Source organism: Topomyia yanbarensis, unplaced genomic scaffold (assembly GCF_030247195.1).
Source record: "Topomyia yanbarensis strain Yona2022 unplaced genomic scaffold, ASM3024719v1 HiC_scaffold_55, whole genome shotgun sequence".
In the NCBI taxonomy this organism is placed as follows: Eukaryota; Metazoa; Arthropoda; class Insecta; order Diptera; family Culicidae; genus Topomyia; species Topomyia yanbarensis.
In genome coordinates this window covers 35084-52166 of record NW_026683769.1, presented here as the reverse complement: position 1 = coordinate 52166, position 17083 = coordinate 35084, and the positions used below count along the sequence as shown (strand labels likewise).

Genomic DNA, 17083 nt, shown 5'->3' with positions numbered 1-17083 from the left:
TTGAAGGTGGCGTTCAGGTGGGTACAACCTGGATTGGGAAGTGGTCGCTGTTACATGGTTCGGCAAGGACAGTCCACCCACATGATCCTGCTAGCGCTCCCGAGCAGATAGAGACGTCGATGGCGGATTCCGTCTGCCCGCGTAGAAAAGTCGAACTGCCATCGTTGAGAACCACGGCGTCGTTGTTTTCGACTACTTCGTCGATATCGTTTCCTCTCCTGTTACAAGCACGTGAGCCCCACATGGTGTGGTGCCCGTTCACATCTCCCATGATGATGAATGGCATCTCAACTTGCTCAATGAGCCGCTGAAGTTTGTTGCCCACATTCCTAGTACTGCCGGGGATAAACAGGGATATAACAGTGCACTGAACTGGGTATTCGATCCTCCGGGCGACGGCTATCAGTTCGGTATCCAGAGATATCGGTTGGGATGGCAAATCGACCCGGATGGCCAGAACTACTGTCTGGTAGAGGTTCTCTCCGCTGGCGGCGTTCCACGAATACTGGTGTCCGAACCATGATGCTGGGTTCGTCTGATCTCGGATGTGCGTCTCCTGCAGCGCCAAGCAGATGGGCTGCGTCTGTGCAATGATCCTTTGGTCACCCAGGCACTCTCGCAGACCATTTGTGTTTCACTGGATGGCCAGTGTTGTTGCTTTTATCGTCGTAGCAGAAGAGTGGAGGAACCCATAACCTCCGACGGCGTTGCCGTGAATGTCTGTGGAAGATATACGAGCAGCAGATGGTTCTGGACTTAGTGTACCATACGACGAGCTTACCCGGAGCCGCCGGGGGGGCATCGCTAAAAGGCGGAACGTCCCCGGTCAGGGCCGGCACGGGGAAGCGGGCGCTCGTTTTGACGCCGGTCAGATTTTTATTCGAGCCGGTGTGGTGGGGGAGTTGATACTTTCATCTTGATAACGATTAGTTTGCTGCTGCTTTTGGGTGGTAGTTTGTTTGCTGGGTGCTTCCATGCTATAAACATTTTCGCTGGCTGTACCTGTGAGCGAAAGTTTGCCGGCAGGTGGATTTCGATTGGGGTTAATTGTGTTGGAACTTACCCGGGTGATGCCCGGGCCTCCCGGGCCAGCAGCCGCCGGGGGTGCATCGCTACAAAGCGAAACTGCCCCGGTCAGGACCGGCATGGGGAAGTGGGTGTCATGGTTGGTGATGATGACAGATGTACTGATGTCTGGATTGGTTGGTTGGTCTTTATGGATGGTTTGAATAGTACCGGGTGCCAAGAGCAACCAGGAACTGGACTAAGGTCTCGTCGAACTCGATGTTGTTGGTGCCTGTAGTCGTCCCGGCTGAGAATTCTTCCCGGTGGCCCGCCAGCTGCGAGGGAATCGGGAGATTGGAACCGGTTCTCGCTATTTTTGAACTGATTACCTCCTCTTCCCGTTCCAGGTGTCGTTTTAGAGATTAAGCGGGGGATCGCCTGCTCTGGGGCCCAGCAATGTGCGAGGCGCTGGAGGCGGTCGTGGTTCCTGTCGTTTGGTGTTGTTGTGTTGGTGGATTTTCTGGTTTCCGGTCTGATTGGTCTGTGGTGAGTGATTGTGAATCGGTAAGAAGAATGATAATTGGGGTATTAATGATACTTCCCAGTGGGGTTTCCAATGGTCCTGTGTCGACAGCCGCCGGGGGTGCATCGGACGTGTCCGGAACTTCCCCGGTCGGGGTCGACACAGGTAGGCTTTGTTTTATATTACGGTTGAATGTTATGTTATTTGTTGTCATCCCAATTAACATCCTGTTGTTAGTTCAGTTATATGGAAATATCGAGAGACACTTGGGGCACGGGGTTTGGTGGTGCTTCTGTGTCCGAGATGTTCCAAGTTCCGACTGATGAAGGGCTGTTGTTGCGGGAGCTCGATCGGGTTATCCTTTGTGTTTTGGGTGGAGTTGGATCTGTGGTGCTTTTTATCGGGCTTCTAGATTTTTCCCCGTCACCTGCTCGGTTGCGATTTTTTTGCTGCTTGCGTTCGTCACGTAGTCTGGGGTCTCGCTGAGTCGCGCTGCTCGTACTGGCTTTGTTGGCGTTTTCCTGATCTCCCTTTACTCCAGTGTGTTGGTTAGGTCTGCTCGTTCCGTTCGTTACCTCACGTAGTCTGGAGTCTCGCTGAATCACGGTGCTCGTACTGGCTTTGTTGGCGTTTTCCTGCTCTCCCTTTGCTCCAGTGTGTTGGTTGGTTTTGCTCGTTACCTCATGTAGCTGTTGTTTGGCAATTTTGAGTTGGCGGAAAGCGTCCGTCAGGTGGTTTTTCAGACGCAGTATCTCGACGTCCCGGTCGTTTTCTGCCTTCAGTTTTGTTATTTCCTTCTTTAGTTTGACGATAGTGCGATCCTTCTCGTCTCTTTTCGGGTCCGTGCTGCTTCGAGCCTGTTCGGCGTAGCTGGGTCCTCTGCGAGTTTGGGCGATTAGCGCTTTTGCTTCAGAGAACGAAATATTCTTGGAGACTTTCAATTTAACGATGACCTCTTCCTCCATATATTTGGGGCACGTTTTCGATTTAGTTGTGTGCTCGCCGTCACAATTTATACATTTCGAGACGTTCTTACATGGGTTGTTTCGGTCGGATGAGTGTTTCTGACTTAAACAAGTTTCCTCGTTGGGGCACCACAACGGTAGCATAACATGGGGGAAGGGTAGTAGGGCCGGACACTAGTGCGTACTAGGCCGAGATATATGTACTCGGGAAGAAATAAACCGTTGAATGATATCACCGCTAGGGGGGTACTGCTTAAAACCCCGTCGTATAACTTGGTGATCCTACGAACCGATACAACTCCTTGACCTTTAGAAGGTCGTCATTGGCCATGTCTTTGGTGTCGATGTCGTAGATCACACCATGGGTGATGTTGAGCGTGGGGTGAGAGACCACTTCAACCTTTTGACCGTCGATTAACTTTTTCATGCTCAACAGGGCGTAATATGCCTTTTTCGAGGTCGTTCGTAGGACATACCGAGCTCCTCTGCCCTCCTTCGTGGCCGAAACTACTTTTGTCGGATCGCATCCTAGTACGCCCTGTACCGATTTCAAAATCGTGAACGGGTTTGTAGTCAGTCGGGCATCGGACTCACCGTCCGATGATATAGCTCTCAAAAGCAGAGTCTGTTTATTGATTATATCACCTGAATTTAGGTACTCAGGCAACGTGCGGCTTAAAGGAGGGGCGTTGTTCCCCTGTTCAGGGGGAAGGGGGGGATCCCCCATTGGGTTGGAGGGTGTCTGTGCCTCGTAGGGTGGACACTTTGGGAAAACAACGCAAAATACTACACTACCCCGTCACCGATGCGCGTAGTGGAGACGGACGGTTGTTTTTACTCTCCTATGCGCATAGAGGAGACGGACGGTTGTTCACAGTTCGAAGGTTGTTGTTTTGGTGGAGGCGCGTTGGCGCCCAACTCCTTCGGCGTCTGAGCTCCTGGAAAAGAAACGATTTTGTTTATGCTAAAAAATCAAGTAGTCTTTGCACTGACGACGACACACTGAATCTAACACTCGCGTAAACGGGCCTAATAAAAGAAGGGTACTATATTACCCGGGTGGCTGAAGCCGAACTTCGGGATGTACACCGGTGGCTGAGACAGAGCAAAGTTTTGTTTTCCAATCGCGGAGCTTGTGGTGATGACAACCAGCGGCTCCGAGTGACTGAACCTAACTGAAGTTTAATTTTTTTTTAACCGTGATTTTTTAATAAATAGTGACCATCGCTTCACAACGTAGTCTATTTTTCATGGCTTGCGGTGAGCACGATCTCTCGAATTGCTGAACTGAAAATTATGGAATAGAAATTAATTTTTAGTATTCTTTACAGATTTAACTCGCCGCGCAGATAGCTCTGAATTAGACCCGCTGGTGCCCTAAGACGATTTCGCTAGATTTTCAGAGCACTGTGCACCCAGTGCATTAACGCAAGTGATGGAAGGTTATCGAAAAGATTCGTGAAAATGAAAATTCCAGTAATGATGATGGTTTTCCCAAACGGTTCGTTTTCGAGAGGTTTTTATTTGTTCTTTGGCATTAGGATTAGCGATAACAATTCAAATCATACTACATACATAGGATACTACTGGGAAGTCACCTTTAGAAAAGTCGATGTCGAAGTAAAATTTGGAACTATCCACGCATGCACTTCAGAGATAGTGTGATATCAGGAGCTGCGATTTCATTTCAACGCTTTTTTGTGATAAGGATGATACTTACAAATGTAAACCTAAGGTTTTTTTCATACATGCGAATGAGGGCTTTGAAACGAAACAAATTAACCTAAAAATTTTGATTCTGCGATATTGCTTTCTTAAACTACAGCAAAAAATACAACGGGCGAAACTGTATTTTTGTTTGTTTATTTAAAGTTTCGCCCTCCACGCTTCATGCAATCAAACAGGGCGATACTTTTTTTGCTAGCAGTTTAGAGGAGAAACTGTTATTTTCGTATTTTTTTTAGGATTATCAAGCTGATACCAGCTGTAAATAGTAACAATGATCGCTATTGAAAAAACACGGACGAAATCGGTGGTGTAGAACGGTAGTTATTGTAAAAAAACGTAACGGCGATACTTCAATGCTGATAGGTGGGACCGAAAAAGTAAACAATCGCCAAAGGGGCGATACTATCATTTTGTCAATTTCAATAGCAAAAACAAATTTTAATGTAATAATTTCAAATACTTTATGAAGTTTTGGGTTTCGATCACTGAATCATGCAACCTAGGATGTAAAAAACACAATAGTTCTTAAATAGGAAATAAAACCAAGTCTGGAAATATTCACTGTTGTTTTTCTTTGAATGGTATCACTGCTAGTATCGCCCTTTTCAAGAAAAAGCGTTGATTTCTTAGTCTCAGTCGCGTTGAAAATTTGAGTAAAGTATAAACTTCAAATCGATTCAAAAAAAAATTCGATTTTTTGGCTCAATACAATATATAACCTTTAGGAAAATTCAGTTTTCCCCCCCATTTTAGATATTTTATTTTATGGGCCTTTTTTTCGCTTTCCCATTGATTTGGCTTGAGATTTCTAGCACTGATGTTGTCCTATGTTGATTTGAGCGATTCTCTGAGTCCTGCCACTATCCCATGTAGTATGTGTTATCAAAAACATCGCGAAGCATCAAGTTCTAAATGTTCTCAAACAATATAATATCCGAAGAGAGTGATAAGAGTTATAAGAAATGTCTCATCACACTGTTAGGTGGATTAAAAGCGTTTTGGTCTTATTTCTGACTATGGGAAATGATAAAAATCTTTCGTCCGCATTTAATGTAAAATATCTTTTATGATAATAGTCCGATTTCAACAATCTATAGTTCGTTCGAAAAGTATTCGTATAAGCTTTCTAAAAATATATAAATTGTTTAGTTATGTCGTCAATTCCTGCAGCAAATTTAAAAAAACCTGCAAAAAACGCGATTTTTGCACATTCAAACATTCATATCTTGGAAATTAAACATCAGAATTAAAAACCATTTAATAGCCTTCTGTCTGGGTGATAGGCCTTTCATTTAAGATTAGTTTGGATAAGATCTATTCAGCAATATGGCATATTTTTGAAATCATAATCTGTAAGTTAATTTTTTACGCAAAACATACTCGTTCTCGAAACATACAGGACCTACAAAGTTTGCATATTTTTTGTAGGAGACGAACCACTGCGACCAGCATTTGGATCTATAGAGGTAAAGTTTGCATCTTAAGAAGATATATTCAAAATGATAGGACCTACAAGTTTCTTTTCTATAAAGCTTTATTAAAAAAAGTTGATAACAGCGCCGCTCTAGCGACTGAATTCCAAACTAGTAAGATGCAACCAAATAGGTGCCACACAGCAACTCTATAACGAAAGTTAATTGATACCACGTTTTGCCTTTCTCATATTAAGAAAGGCTATGCAATGATTCTACAAATCAACTTTTTAACCGAGGCCGATTACTTCGATTTGTAGGTATAGATCGTTGATTGTCAATCAAACATTCTTTGAATATAATGTCCACTATCGACAATTCCGGAAGTCCCGGATTCCGGCATATTCCATACTTAAAGCCACATCGGATCTTCGATGATGGCTTAGCCGACTTTCCCAAACCAAGTCTCAAATGGAACGCATAATATGCAGTTGAATATTGCATCGCCCCTCCCCCTTACCCTTACACCTGCCTTCTTTATCATCTACCCCCTCCTCTATGGACCACCCTCACACTCGCATTCCCTTCATGTACCCTGCATACCGAAATAAGATAAAAGATTTCTGACGTATCCTCCACTCTCACTCTGCTATGACACCACCCCCCTCCCCATCCAAACCCATTCCCCCAGCTTTTCAAAATATGATCACATAAAGATAACGTTGAACTCATACTGATTAAGCTGATCAAATATTATACTTTTTTGTTAAAAGTGAGTCAGTGTCGACTTTCGCGGTAGTTGTGGGATGCGTGCTAAGTCCAATAAGAATAAGACATTTCCAAAATTATATTGAACAAAAGCAGCTAATAAATCATAGTGTTGATAAATCAGAATGAGATTAGAACTGGTTCTTTTCATTTTCCGACCACAATGTACCGTTTTTCTCTTGATCACATATTTCTCCATTAACTTTCAACGTAGAGACAGGACAATTTCACTGAAATTTTCGAAAAAAAGACGCTCAAACTACTCATTCGTACAAGAAATATATGTTAGATAGAAAATAGCCATACATAGCAAGTATGTAAGTGGCACTCACTTTCAGGACCAACTGTTTGAGCTGAAACGTCAAAGTACACAATCAATCCAACTAAAATCAGTATTATATCGGTATCACCTATATGTGAGCTACAACGTAACATTCACAGATGACCTTAGACTACTTTTTCGTGAAATTTTTTGAAAACTCGAATTTCCATAAGACACAATATAGGGTTACCCCCTTTTGAACGTCAGCCAATGTTGAAGTTACCTCCATGATCAATTTTGACTGCTAATGACAACAAATCTAGATTATTTTCAAATTTCTCAAATGACAGCGCACGTTGATTATATAGAACTGTTAAAAATGCGAAAAAGTCAATTTCGGAAACCATCCCTTTTTGGACTCCAGCCATTCACTTGTTAGAAAGGTATTTTTATAAGCTTTCTAATTATTTGCACATAGCTAAAGCTTATATGCTTAAATCCTGTCGTGTTTTGATAAAATCACTCATAAATCAAAAAGTAAAAAACGCTTTTAATCCACCGAACAGTGTGATGAGACATTTCTTATAATTCCTATTACTTTCTTGGGGATAATATCGATTGACAACATTTTGTCTTCACGATGTTTTTGATAACACATACTACATGGGATAGTGGCAGGGAGAATCGCTCAAATAAGCATAGGACACTATCAGTGCTAGATATCTCAAAGACTAAACCAAATCAATGGAAAAGCGGCAAAATGGTATGTATGGAATATGCCGGAATCCGGGACTTCCGGAATTGTCGATAGTGGACATTATATTCAAAGAATGTTTGATTGACAATCAACGATCTATACCTACAAATCGAAGTAATCGGCCTCGGTTAAAAGGTTGATTTGTAGAATCATTGCATAGCCTTTCTTAATATGAGAAAGGCAAAACGTGGTATCAATTAACTTTCGTTATAGAGTTGCTGTGTGGCACCTATTTGGTTGCATCTTACTAGTTTGGAATTCAGTCGCTAGAGCGGCGCTGTTATCAACTTTTTTAATAAAGCTATATAGAAAAGAAACTCCAGTTTAAATTACTGTTTTCGAACATTTTTTATTCCTATTCATATTGGTAATAGAACAAAAATCAAATGCTAACAAAAATCGATCAGGATCTGCTAGAGTCAAACGGAAAACGCCATTTTTCATAAATTCCCCTACTTTCGGAAAGTGTTATTCTCGTTATTAATCACAATACATTTTCGTCTCAACTCGACGTATTTCCCAAATAAAAGCATTTTCAACAAATGTTGAAAGTAATGTAATTTTTCGGTGAGCAGTTCTATGTTTCATAGACAATTCCAATTTCGCTTTCTATTAAAAAAGATACTAATCCATATTACAGTACAACCCTTCAAAAGTGAACACAATATGTTAGGAAATCTGAGGATTATGATTAGTTTGAGAACTCTGTAATGGACCAATAGATCATTTACAAATCAGGATCCCATTCCCACAATTTTTCAAAGTTCCTCATGATGTTTAAAATAACAGGTTATCAGTGTACTGATCAGATAATTACTATTGTAATATTGAATTAAATCAGTCAGCATCAATAAATGTTTAACTTCAATCCAATTTTTTTTGGGTGGGGGTGTGTGATGTTAAGCCCCAAAGCTCCCTCTTGGCTACACCGCTACTTTGTCCGTATTTATTTTCCGAGATATGTTTAGGATCGATCCGATGGTTATAAGTTAGAAAATTTGCAGTCAGAAAGTTCGTGCAAATGAAAATTTTTGAACCGATACCCGATCAGAAAACCATATCAAAAATATATCAAAATTATTGCTCGATTTGATATTTATATCATATGATCATATAAATTTGATATATGTCGCTTGGAACAAATTATGAATAAAATTTAAATTATATCATGTTTTGATTTGTCAATAATCTTTATCAACCATATTGTATTTTCAACATAGTAAGAACAACAAAATGTCTTTCCAAGACAGTTTTTCGAAGCTATAATGATGCCATCGGAGATGAATCCTCCCAAGTACTGGCTCCAAATCGCATTACTGGTAGTCTTGTCTTGTCGTAGGTTGGAATGTAAATACATAAGAGAATGTACGTTTTGTAAAGTTACTCGCTGATTACAGAACACAAAAGAGAAAATATTCCGCTGCAGGCCCACGAAGCAGCAAGTAGGTTTAGAGATTTGATTAGACCGGTTTCGGCATTCGACAAGCCAAAAGAGCAGCACTCTGTAAACCCTGAAGAGGAATGGAAGCAAAACGTATATAAATTGCAGGCAAACTATTAAAGAAAGTATAAGAGAGAAGAACATGCAAAAGAATGGGAATGAGCATTTTAAATATACTAAGGATGTAACGCGCAAAACAGGAACGCCTCAGAAAAAATGAACAAATTATAAAAGTACGCTGAACTAACTGCGAGCTCTAAGTTGGAACTACTTCTAACAAGTAGCTGCAACGGCAATAACAATAATAAAATTAGTAACACAGCTAAATTAAATGCCAATTGTGCTAATGAGAATTATCTTTCACAAGAACTTATTTGATTTATTAATTAAAAACAGAAGAAAAAAATGTTTGGATTTATGTGGTACAATTCTGATAATTTCAGATATATTTACTGCCCTCAATTAGATATAAACTATCTTAAATATCCGTCTTTGTGATATAATTATTGTATCAAACCAAGACTCGACAAAATACTTTATATCAAAATAGACTGAGATATAATAATATATAACCGAAACATTTTCTTGGTATAAAAACCTGTTTTAATCCAGCTAATGGTGTAATTGTGCCTTTCTCATTCATTCAATAGCAAGTTATATTCAATATAATTGTGAGAATGTCTATTACATTCTTATTACACTTTGCACATATTTACAAGGGCACGACCACGAACCTAATGAGCAACATGTTGACGATGACGTCCTTGGAATAAAAAATATAATATTTAGATGGATAAATCAGCATGAGGTTAATGTTGTCTTCGCGTTAACATATTTTGGAATGAAGTGGGAGGGGAAAGGGATTATAACTGTAACAGAATATGAGAGAGTTGGTGAAAATAGGTTCAGTCATCACCGAATCCGATGTGACTTTAGTTCTGGAATATGCCCGGTACATTGTTCCGGTTTAAATATCTATGTAACCGTAGTAACTCCGGAATCAAAACGTAGATCCGAATGAAATTCAATTCAGTCAATAGGTGTATTGTATTTACCATTTGAAACCAACTTTGTAAACATTAGTCAAGAATTTGTTGAGAAATAGGTGTGACGTTATCTTACGAACTTTGGTAGTTCCCCGAGAGTATCTAGAACCGTCATCCCGATCAGAAAATCATATCAAGAAAATATCAAAATTATTTCTTAATTTGATATTTATATCATATAACAATATAATTTCGATATATGTCGTTTGGAACGAATTAAGACTAAATTAAAATTATATCATGTTTTGATTTGTCAATAATTATATCAAATAATATATCATATTTATATCAACCATATCGTATCTTTTCAACATAGTATGTACAACAAAATATTATCTTTCCAAGACAGTTTGGCAAAGCTATAACGATATCGCCAGAGATGGATCCTCCCAAGAACTGGCTCCAAATAGCATTACTAGTGGTCTTGTCTTGTCATATGTTGGAATGTAAATACATAAGATAATGTACGCTTTGTAAAACTACTCGATGATTAAAGATCACAACAGAGAAAATGTTCCGATGTAGTGCCACGAAGCAGCAAGTAGTTTTAAAGATTTGATTAGATAGGTTTCGGCATATAACAAGCTGAAAGAGCAGGAATGGAAGCAAAACCTGTAACAAGTGCAGGTAAACTACTAAAGAAGAGTCAAAGAAAGAAGAACATACGAAAGAATAGGAGCATTTTAAGGGATCATCCATAAATGACGTAGCATTATATAGGGGAGGGGGAGTTTTGTATTTTGTGATGTTGTGTGACGACAGGGGGTCATGTCATGCTACGTAGTTTTTTTTAAAGGGGAATAGGGGTTGACCTGAATTGACGACAATCTTACCCGTTTCATCTAACATCGTTTTTTTTATTATTTTTACGGTGTCCAGGCGGGGGGGGGGGGGGAGTTACAGTCAAGCTACGTAATTACCAGGTGGGTATTTAGAGGTTTGTGACGAAATGCTACGATGGGGGAGGGGGATGTTAAAAATCACTCAAAAAATGCTACGTCATTTATGCATGGTCCCTTAAAACTGTGAAGGATGTGAAGTGAAAAACAGGAACGCCTTCGAAAAAATAAATGAACAAATTTTAAAATTATATGCTGAACTAACTGCGAGTTCTAACAAGTAGCTGCGTCGGTAATAAAAATTATAAAATTAGTAGCACAGGGAAATTAAATGCACATTTTTTGAGAGACACTTGTACTAAAGAGAATAATGAATTATCTTTCACAAGAAAATAATTGATTTATTAATTAAAAATAATAAAAAAAATTGATTTTTGTGATATAAATATTTTATCAAACCAAGATACAACCAAAATACATTATACTGAAAAAGACTGAGATATAATAAGATATAACCGATGCATTTTCTTGGTATAAAAACTTGATATTTTAACAACTATCCAGCTATATTTTATATCAAACAGAGATATATATTTTGCCGTGATATAATATCTTATTTTGATATAATTTTGATGTGAATTTCTGATCAGGATATGATCAAAGCTACTTTGATTGGTCTGTAGTTAGGTCCGCTAATCTAAGTAATGTTAAATACGTTTCAATATGTATTGCATCATTTGGACATTTTTATGGTGCAAGTTTACATGGGAATTTGCTATGTAGCCGCAGTCTTCAACCCGTAATTCCGGAACCGGAAGCAGGATCAACAAAAAATACAATAGCAGATTGTGGGAGCGTTAGAACCGTTCATTTGAAACTAAGTTTATGCAAATCGGTTCAGCCATCTCTAAAAAATTGAGCGGCTTTATTTGGCACACACATGCACCGACAGACATTTTGCTGACTCGACAAGTTGAATCGAATAGTATGTGACACTTGGCCTTCTGGGACTCGATAGGCAGGTCAATTTTTGAAGTGATCTCCTAATATGAACATAAGAGAGCCATAAATCATTTATATTTCAAAGCGAAACTAATTTCCTATCGGTATTGCAGAGTAGATTTGCTTCGTAATGACGTATTTGATGGGTCGATTGATTTGAGATATCAACTAATGAAAGTAGTATTGTTTGTGAAATCTTTTTTCTGGTTGTAGCTTCGCTAAACGGTTGCCTTTTTAGTTTAGCTGTGTAAATATTTTTTTTTTTCGTAATAGATGTTCAAGAACATGGTAAGCATATTTGGTTATATTCAAGATAATGCTGATTCGAATCATACTTCTAACATTAATAGTATTATTTCAGCAATAATTATTAGCTGATAATTAGCTAAAAAATATATTTTCGATATCTTGACGGATCTGATTTTTTCAGATTTGGACGAATCTGAAGGTGACAATTCCATACAAAAAAACAAATAGTGATATCACTAGTGTATTAGGAAAAGATCTAAAATAACTCATTTGCTTCTTTTATAAACTGGCTGTCCAGAAATGGAAGCAAACAGAATAAAATCGAATATGATTTTTAATTATTCGAGTTGTTTGAAACACACGAAGAACATCAATTTGAAGAAACAATGTGATCAAACGGTGGGACTAGTTCGCTATGGACGTGTGTGGCAAATATAGATCTGTTTTGCGGAGAGTAATATCTGTTGATGACTTGAACAGTAAAGTAATATTTTTACGGAGCTGTCAGCAAATTGTTTAAAAAATTGCGGTAAAGTTTTCATTTTTTAGCAATTTTCAGTAATTTTTCGAATAATTTGTTGAAACCCGCAATATTTTTCATTAAATTTATCAGCATTTCTGTAATTTTCGGTACATAAACATTATCCAGTAAATACTGACTGATTGCTCAACAAAATTGTACCAACATTACTGAACCTCGTCAAAAATTTAAAAACAGGTAGAGCAAATCATCTGTCAAGTCACCATTTTCAGAGAAAACTGCTGACTGACCAGTATTTTTTGACGTTTGGAGAGAACGGATTGCGGAGAGTTCGGTAACCGAAATATTTTAATGAATTGATTACCGAACGGTTTGCTGTTCAAAAATCCAGCTAAAATTTACTGTATTCAGTAATTCAAATTAAGTGTGTAGCGAATAAGTTGTGAAAAGGTGTCTTTTAATGTTTGGCTAGATTATAAAAGATGCGCTTTTTCTAAAGATAAGTGTTATATCTAAATCGAAAACACAGTTACGAAATCAACCGAATTGAGGATAGCCTAAATAAAATCGTTGTTTAAAATCAACAAACGATACCGAGTTGATAGCTAAAAGTCATAGTAAGAATGTCGTTAGATTCTATTATTTGATATAAAATTTGTAGTAAAAATATGTTACAGTTGACTAAAGTACGTTGAAATCTAATCCGCAAGAACCCAATTGACGATAATAAAATGGGATAGTTCTCATTCGTATTTATCACCAACTATTGGCAAAACTTATATAATAAAATGCGTGACAAAATAAATTTATCACTATAAGATGAATTGATCCGATCTTTTAGATATCAAATTTGAGCTCAGCTACCCCAAATTCACTTTTAATATATGTCTATAGGACAAAGTTCTCTAAAAATGTATATGGCGAATGAAGAGAATGTAGGCCAAAGGGGAGGGAAGTGTATGTAGGAAGAGATGGTGTGAGGGGAAGTTCTGAGAGGGTTGATAGAGTATGGAACACCCCAACCGCATATTAAACACCCCTTTGAGATTTGGTTTATGAAAATCGGGTCAGCCATTACCAAGTAATTGATGTGACTAATTCTGAAATACGTACAGAACCCGAGTATTCCGGAACTGTCTATATCGGACAATATATTCAAAGAATCTTTGATTGGCCATCAGTGATATATACTTGCAAATAGAAATGATGTGACCCAGACTTGCAAATAGAAATGGATTTTTAATCTTTGAAGTATTACGATTGTACCGGTTTATATTGGAAATTCCTATATGGCCGCAATAACCATCCTGTAACTCAGGAACCAAATGTCAGATATGAATGAAATTCAATGACAGTCTATGGGAGTATTGTATCTTTCATTTGAAACCAAGTTTATAAAAATTGGTCAAGAATTCCCTGTGAAAACGGTGTGACATTAACTTACGAACTTGGAAAGTATCTGGGGGCATCAAGCACCGTTGTAGGTGTCCAATGTGGTCAAAGCTGCTTAGAGTGATCATTAGTGACCTAGACCGACAAATCCGAGTTATGCTGCACCCTTTTTAATGTGTATTACACCATATGGACATCATGGTGATACCATTTTATATGAGAATTTGCTGGGTGACCGCACTCTTCAACGCGTAGCTCCAGAACCGGAAATCCGATCGACAAAAAATTCAATAGCAGCTTATGGGAGCGTTATACCTTTCACTTGAAATCAAGTTTGAGCGATTCGGTTTAGCCATCTCTGAGAAAAGTGAGCGAATTTTGCACACATACACACACATACAGACATTTGTCAATTTCGACGAACTGAGTTGAATGGTATATGAGGATCGGCCAACCGGGCCTCGGTTCAAAAGACGGTTTTCACGGTGATTGCATATCCTTTCTATATGAGAAAGGCAAAACATGATATTTTAACAACTATCCAGCTATATTTTATATCATTAGTGACCTATATATATATATATATATATATATATATATATATATATATATATATATATATATATATATATATATATATATATATATATATATATATATATATATATATATATATATATATATATATATATATATATATATATATATATATATATATATATATATATATATATATATATATATATATATATATATATATATATATATATATATATATATATATATATATATATATATATATATATATATATATATATATATATATATATATATATATATATATATATATATATATATATATATATATATATATATATATATATATATATATATATATATATGATATAATTTTGATGTTAATTTCTGATCGGGTTCTTTTATAAGAAATGTAAAACATATTCAAAAACAAAAATAATAGCATCTAATAGTACCGTTGAGCCATTCATTTGAAACTAGCTTCGTTAAGATCGGTTCAGCCATTAATGATTCAATAACATGACATTAGTGCACACTGCACATACATACATTCATACACACACATACAAACAATATCCAAAAATGTCGAACTAAGTGGATTGATATTTGCGAAACGACCCTTCGGGCCTCCGAAAATAATTTAAAAGTTGGAATCCCGTCCTCCAAGATTGACCTGATTGATTTTGATTCACCTCTGAGGTAACTCCACATATAAATGGCCTTAACTAGCTGCATCAGGACTCGTTGCCAGGATCATAAAGATCTGTTCTGTACATTGGTTGTATCCAGAATTTACTTCAGAGTCCCATCCTCCAGGATTTTTCGTGCTTGGGTCAATAAAAATCGAAAAAAAAGTAATTTTGATTGACCCCTGAGGTCACTCCACAAATGGCCTTGACTAGCTACATCAGGACTCGTTGGCAGGATCATAAGCATCTGCTCTGTACATCACTAGTATCTAGAATTTGCTTCAGAGTCCCATTCTCCAGGATTTTTTATGCTTGGATCAAGAAAAATCGAAAAAAATCATTTTGATGGCCCGTGAGGTCACTCTACATATAAATGGCCTTTTTTACAATGAAGAAGACCTTTACGTCCTAGCCCAGTACACGTGCTATTGGTAGGGTCCAAGCTACCGCACGGGGTGCACTGGGGGCATGTCCGGCTCGAATGGTGACGCTGCTATTAATACCGACTAAACTCCATTGGGCTCCGCCATCGTTCCTCCCAGGAACTACCTCTCGGTATTACTTCTGGGGGGATGGCTGTACTTAATGTACTCATTCACTCTCACCCACTCGTTCATACGTCCTGTATGAGGCTTACTTGGGTGCTCTCTCTATCGCACCTTGATTCACTCTCAACACTCTCAAACACTCCACATGAGGCTGACTTTTGTGCTCACCTTTTTCGTTCCTTAAGAGGCTGACTTGTGTGCTCACCTTACTCATTCCTTGCTAGGCTTACTTTTGTGCTCGCCTCACTCATACCATGTGAGGCTGACTTGGGTGCTCAATCTATCACCTGATTCACTCTCGATCGTGCCACTCTATTGTACCTCTGTCACTCCCCCTGGCATCCCATGTGGGACATTTTTCTTAGGCCCCACTTCTGACATACCATGCGAGGCTGACTTCTGTGCTCACCTTTTTCATTCCTTGCTAGGCTTACTTTTGTGCTAGCCTCTACCATACCATGTGAGGCTGACTTTTGTGCTCACCCTTAACATGCCGTGTGAGACTGACTTGGATGCTCACCCTTTCACTCCTCTGCCACGCCGTCTTGGCATGAGGCAGTCCACTTATACGCCTATACACTCACTCTTCTGTCTTGCTTCGGGGTGGCTGGGTTTACCCCTTACGCGGTTGCCAGTCGCTGCGCCAAACCTGCCTCAGCATGAACAGACCATTCACTCCCTTTTTTGCGCTTGGCCTTTTTCGCTCCAACTAACCAATCACTAGTTAGCCGTGCTCGTCGTCTGTTGCTCGGTTCGCCAGATTACCTGTAGCCTACAGGCAATCTGGATGGTAGCAGCCGAGACTGCGTACCAATTCTCCACCGATTGACACATCCGCTGAATAAGGGTATCAGGGGTTGTGTCCCAGCCACAGACGTCTAGCATTATTCTTCTTTCCACGTCGAACCGATGACATACGAACAGTATGTGTTCGGCAGTTTCGTCTACACCTGGGCAGTCCGGGCAGGCTGGGATCTCCGCGTGCCCGAACCTGTGGAGGTACTGTCGGAAACAGCCATGGACTGACAGGAATTGTGTCAGATGGAAGTGAACTTCCCCGTGGGGTCTCCTCACCCAGCTTGATATACTAGGTATCAGCCGGTGGGTCCACCTGCCTTTCGAGGAGTTGTCCCACTCACGCTGCCATCTGGCGACCGAGGTTACCTTGGTGCGCTCGCGGGCTCCTCTATTTCCACGTAGCTCGAAACACTCCTCATCTTCCCGAATGACCAGTTTGACTGGCATCATGCTCGCTATCACGCAGGATGCATTGTGTGATACCGTGCGGTAGGCAGATATCACTCTGAGGCACATCACGCGGTAGGTGCTCTCCAGTTTCTGTAGGTAACTGATTACCCTCAGTGCTCTTGACCATGACGGGCCGCCGTACCTGAGGATAGATACGGCAACGCCTGCCGGTAACCTACACCTTTGAGCTG

The 17083-nt window shown here is 39.2% G+C and overlaps 1 protein-coding gene across 2 annotated transcripts in view; it reads left to right on the top strand.

Moving 5' to 3' along the window:
* The window catches only part of LOC131695801 (voltage-dependent calcium channel type D subunit alpha-1-like), a 149928-nt gene that overhangs the window by 105193 nt on the left and 27652 nt on the right, over positions 1-17083 (top strand). Inside the window, exon 2 of one of the 2 annotated variants that reach the window (XM_058984325.1) lies at positions 5650-5687. The exons of the other annotated variant lie outside the window; for it this stretch is intronic. Coding sequence (XP_058840308.1) covers positions 5650-5685 — 36 coding nt within the window. The 3' untranslated portion in view covers positions 5686-5687. Of the gene's footprint in view, positions 1-5649; positions 5688-17083 lie in introns of those variants that run through there. 2 annotated transcript variants of the gene reach the window in all.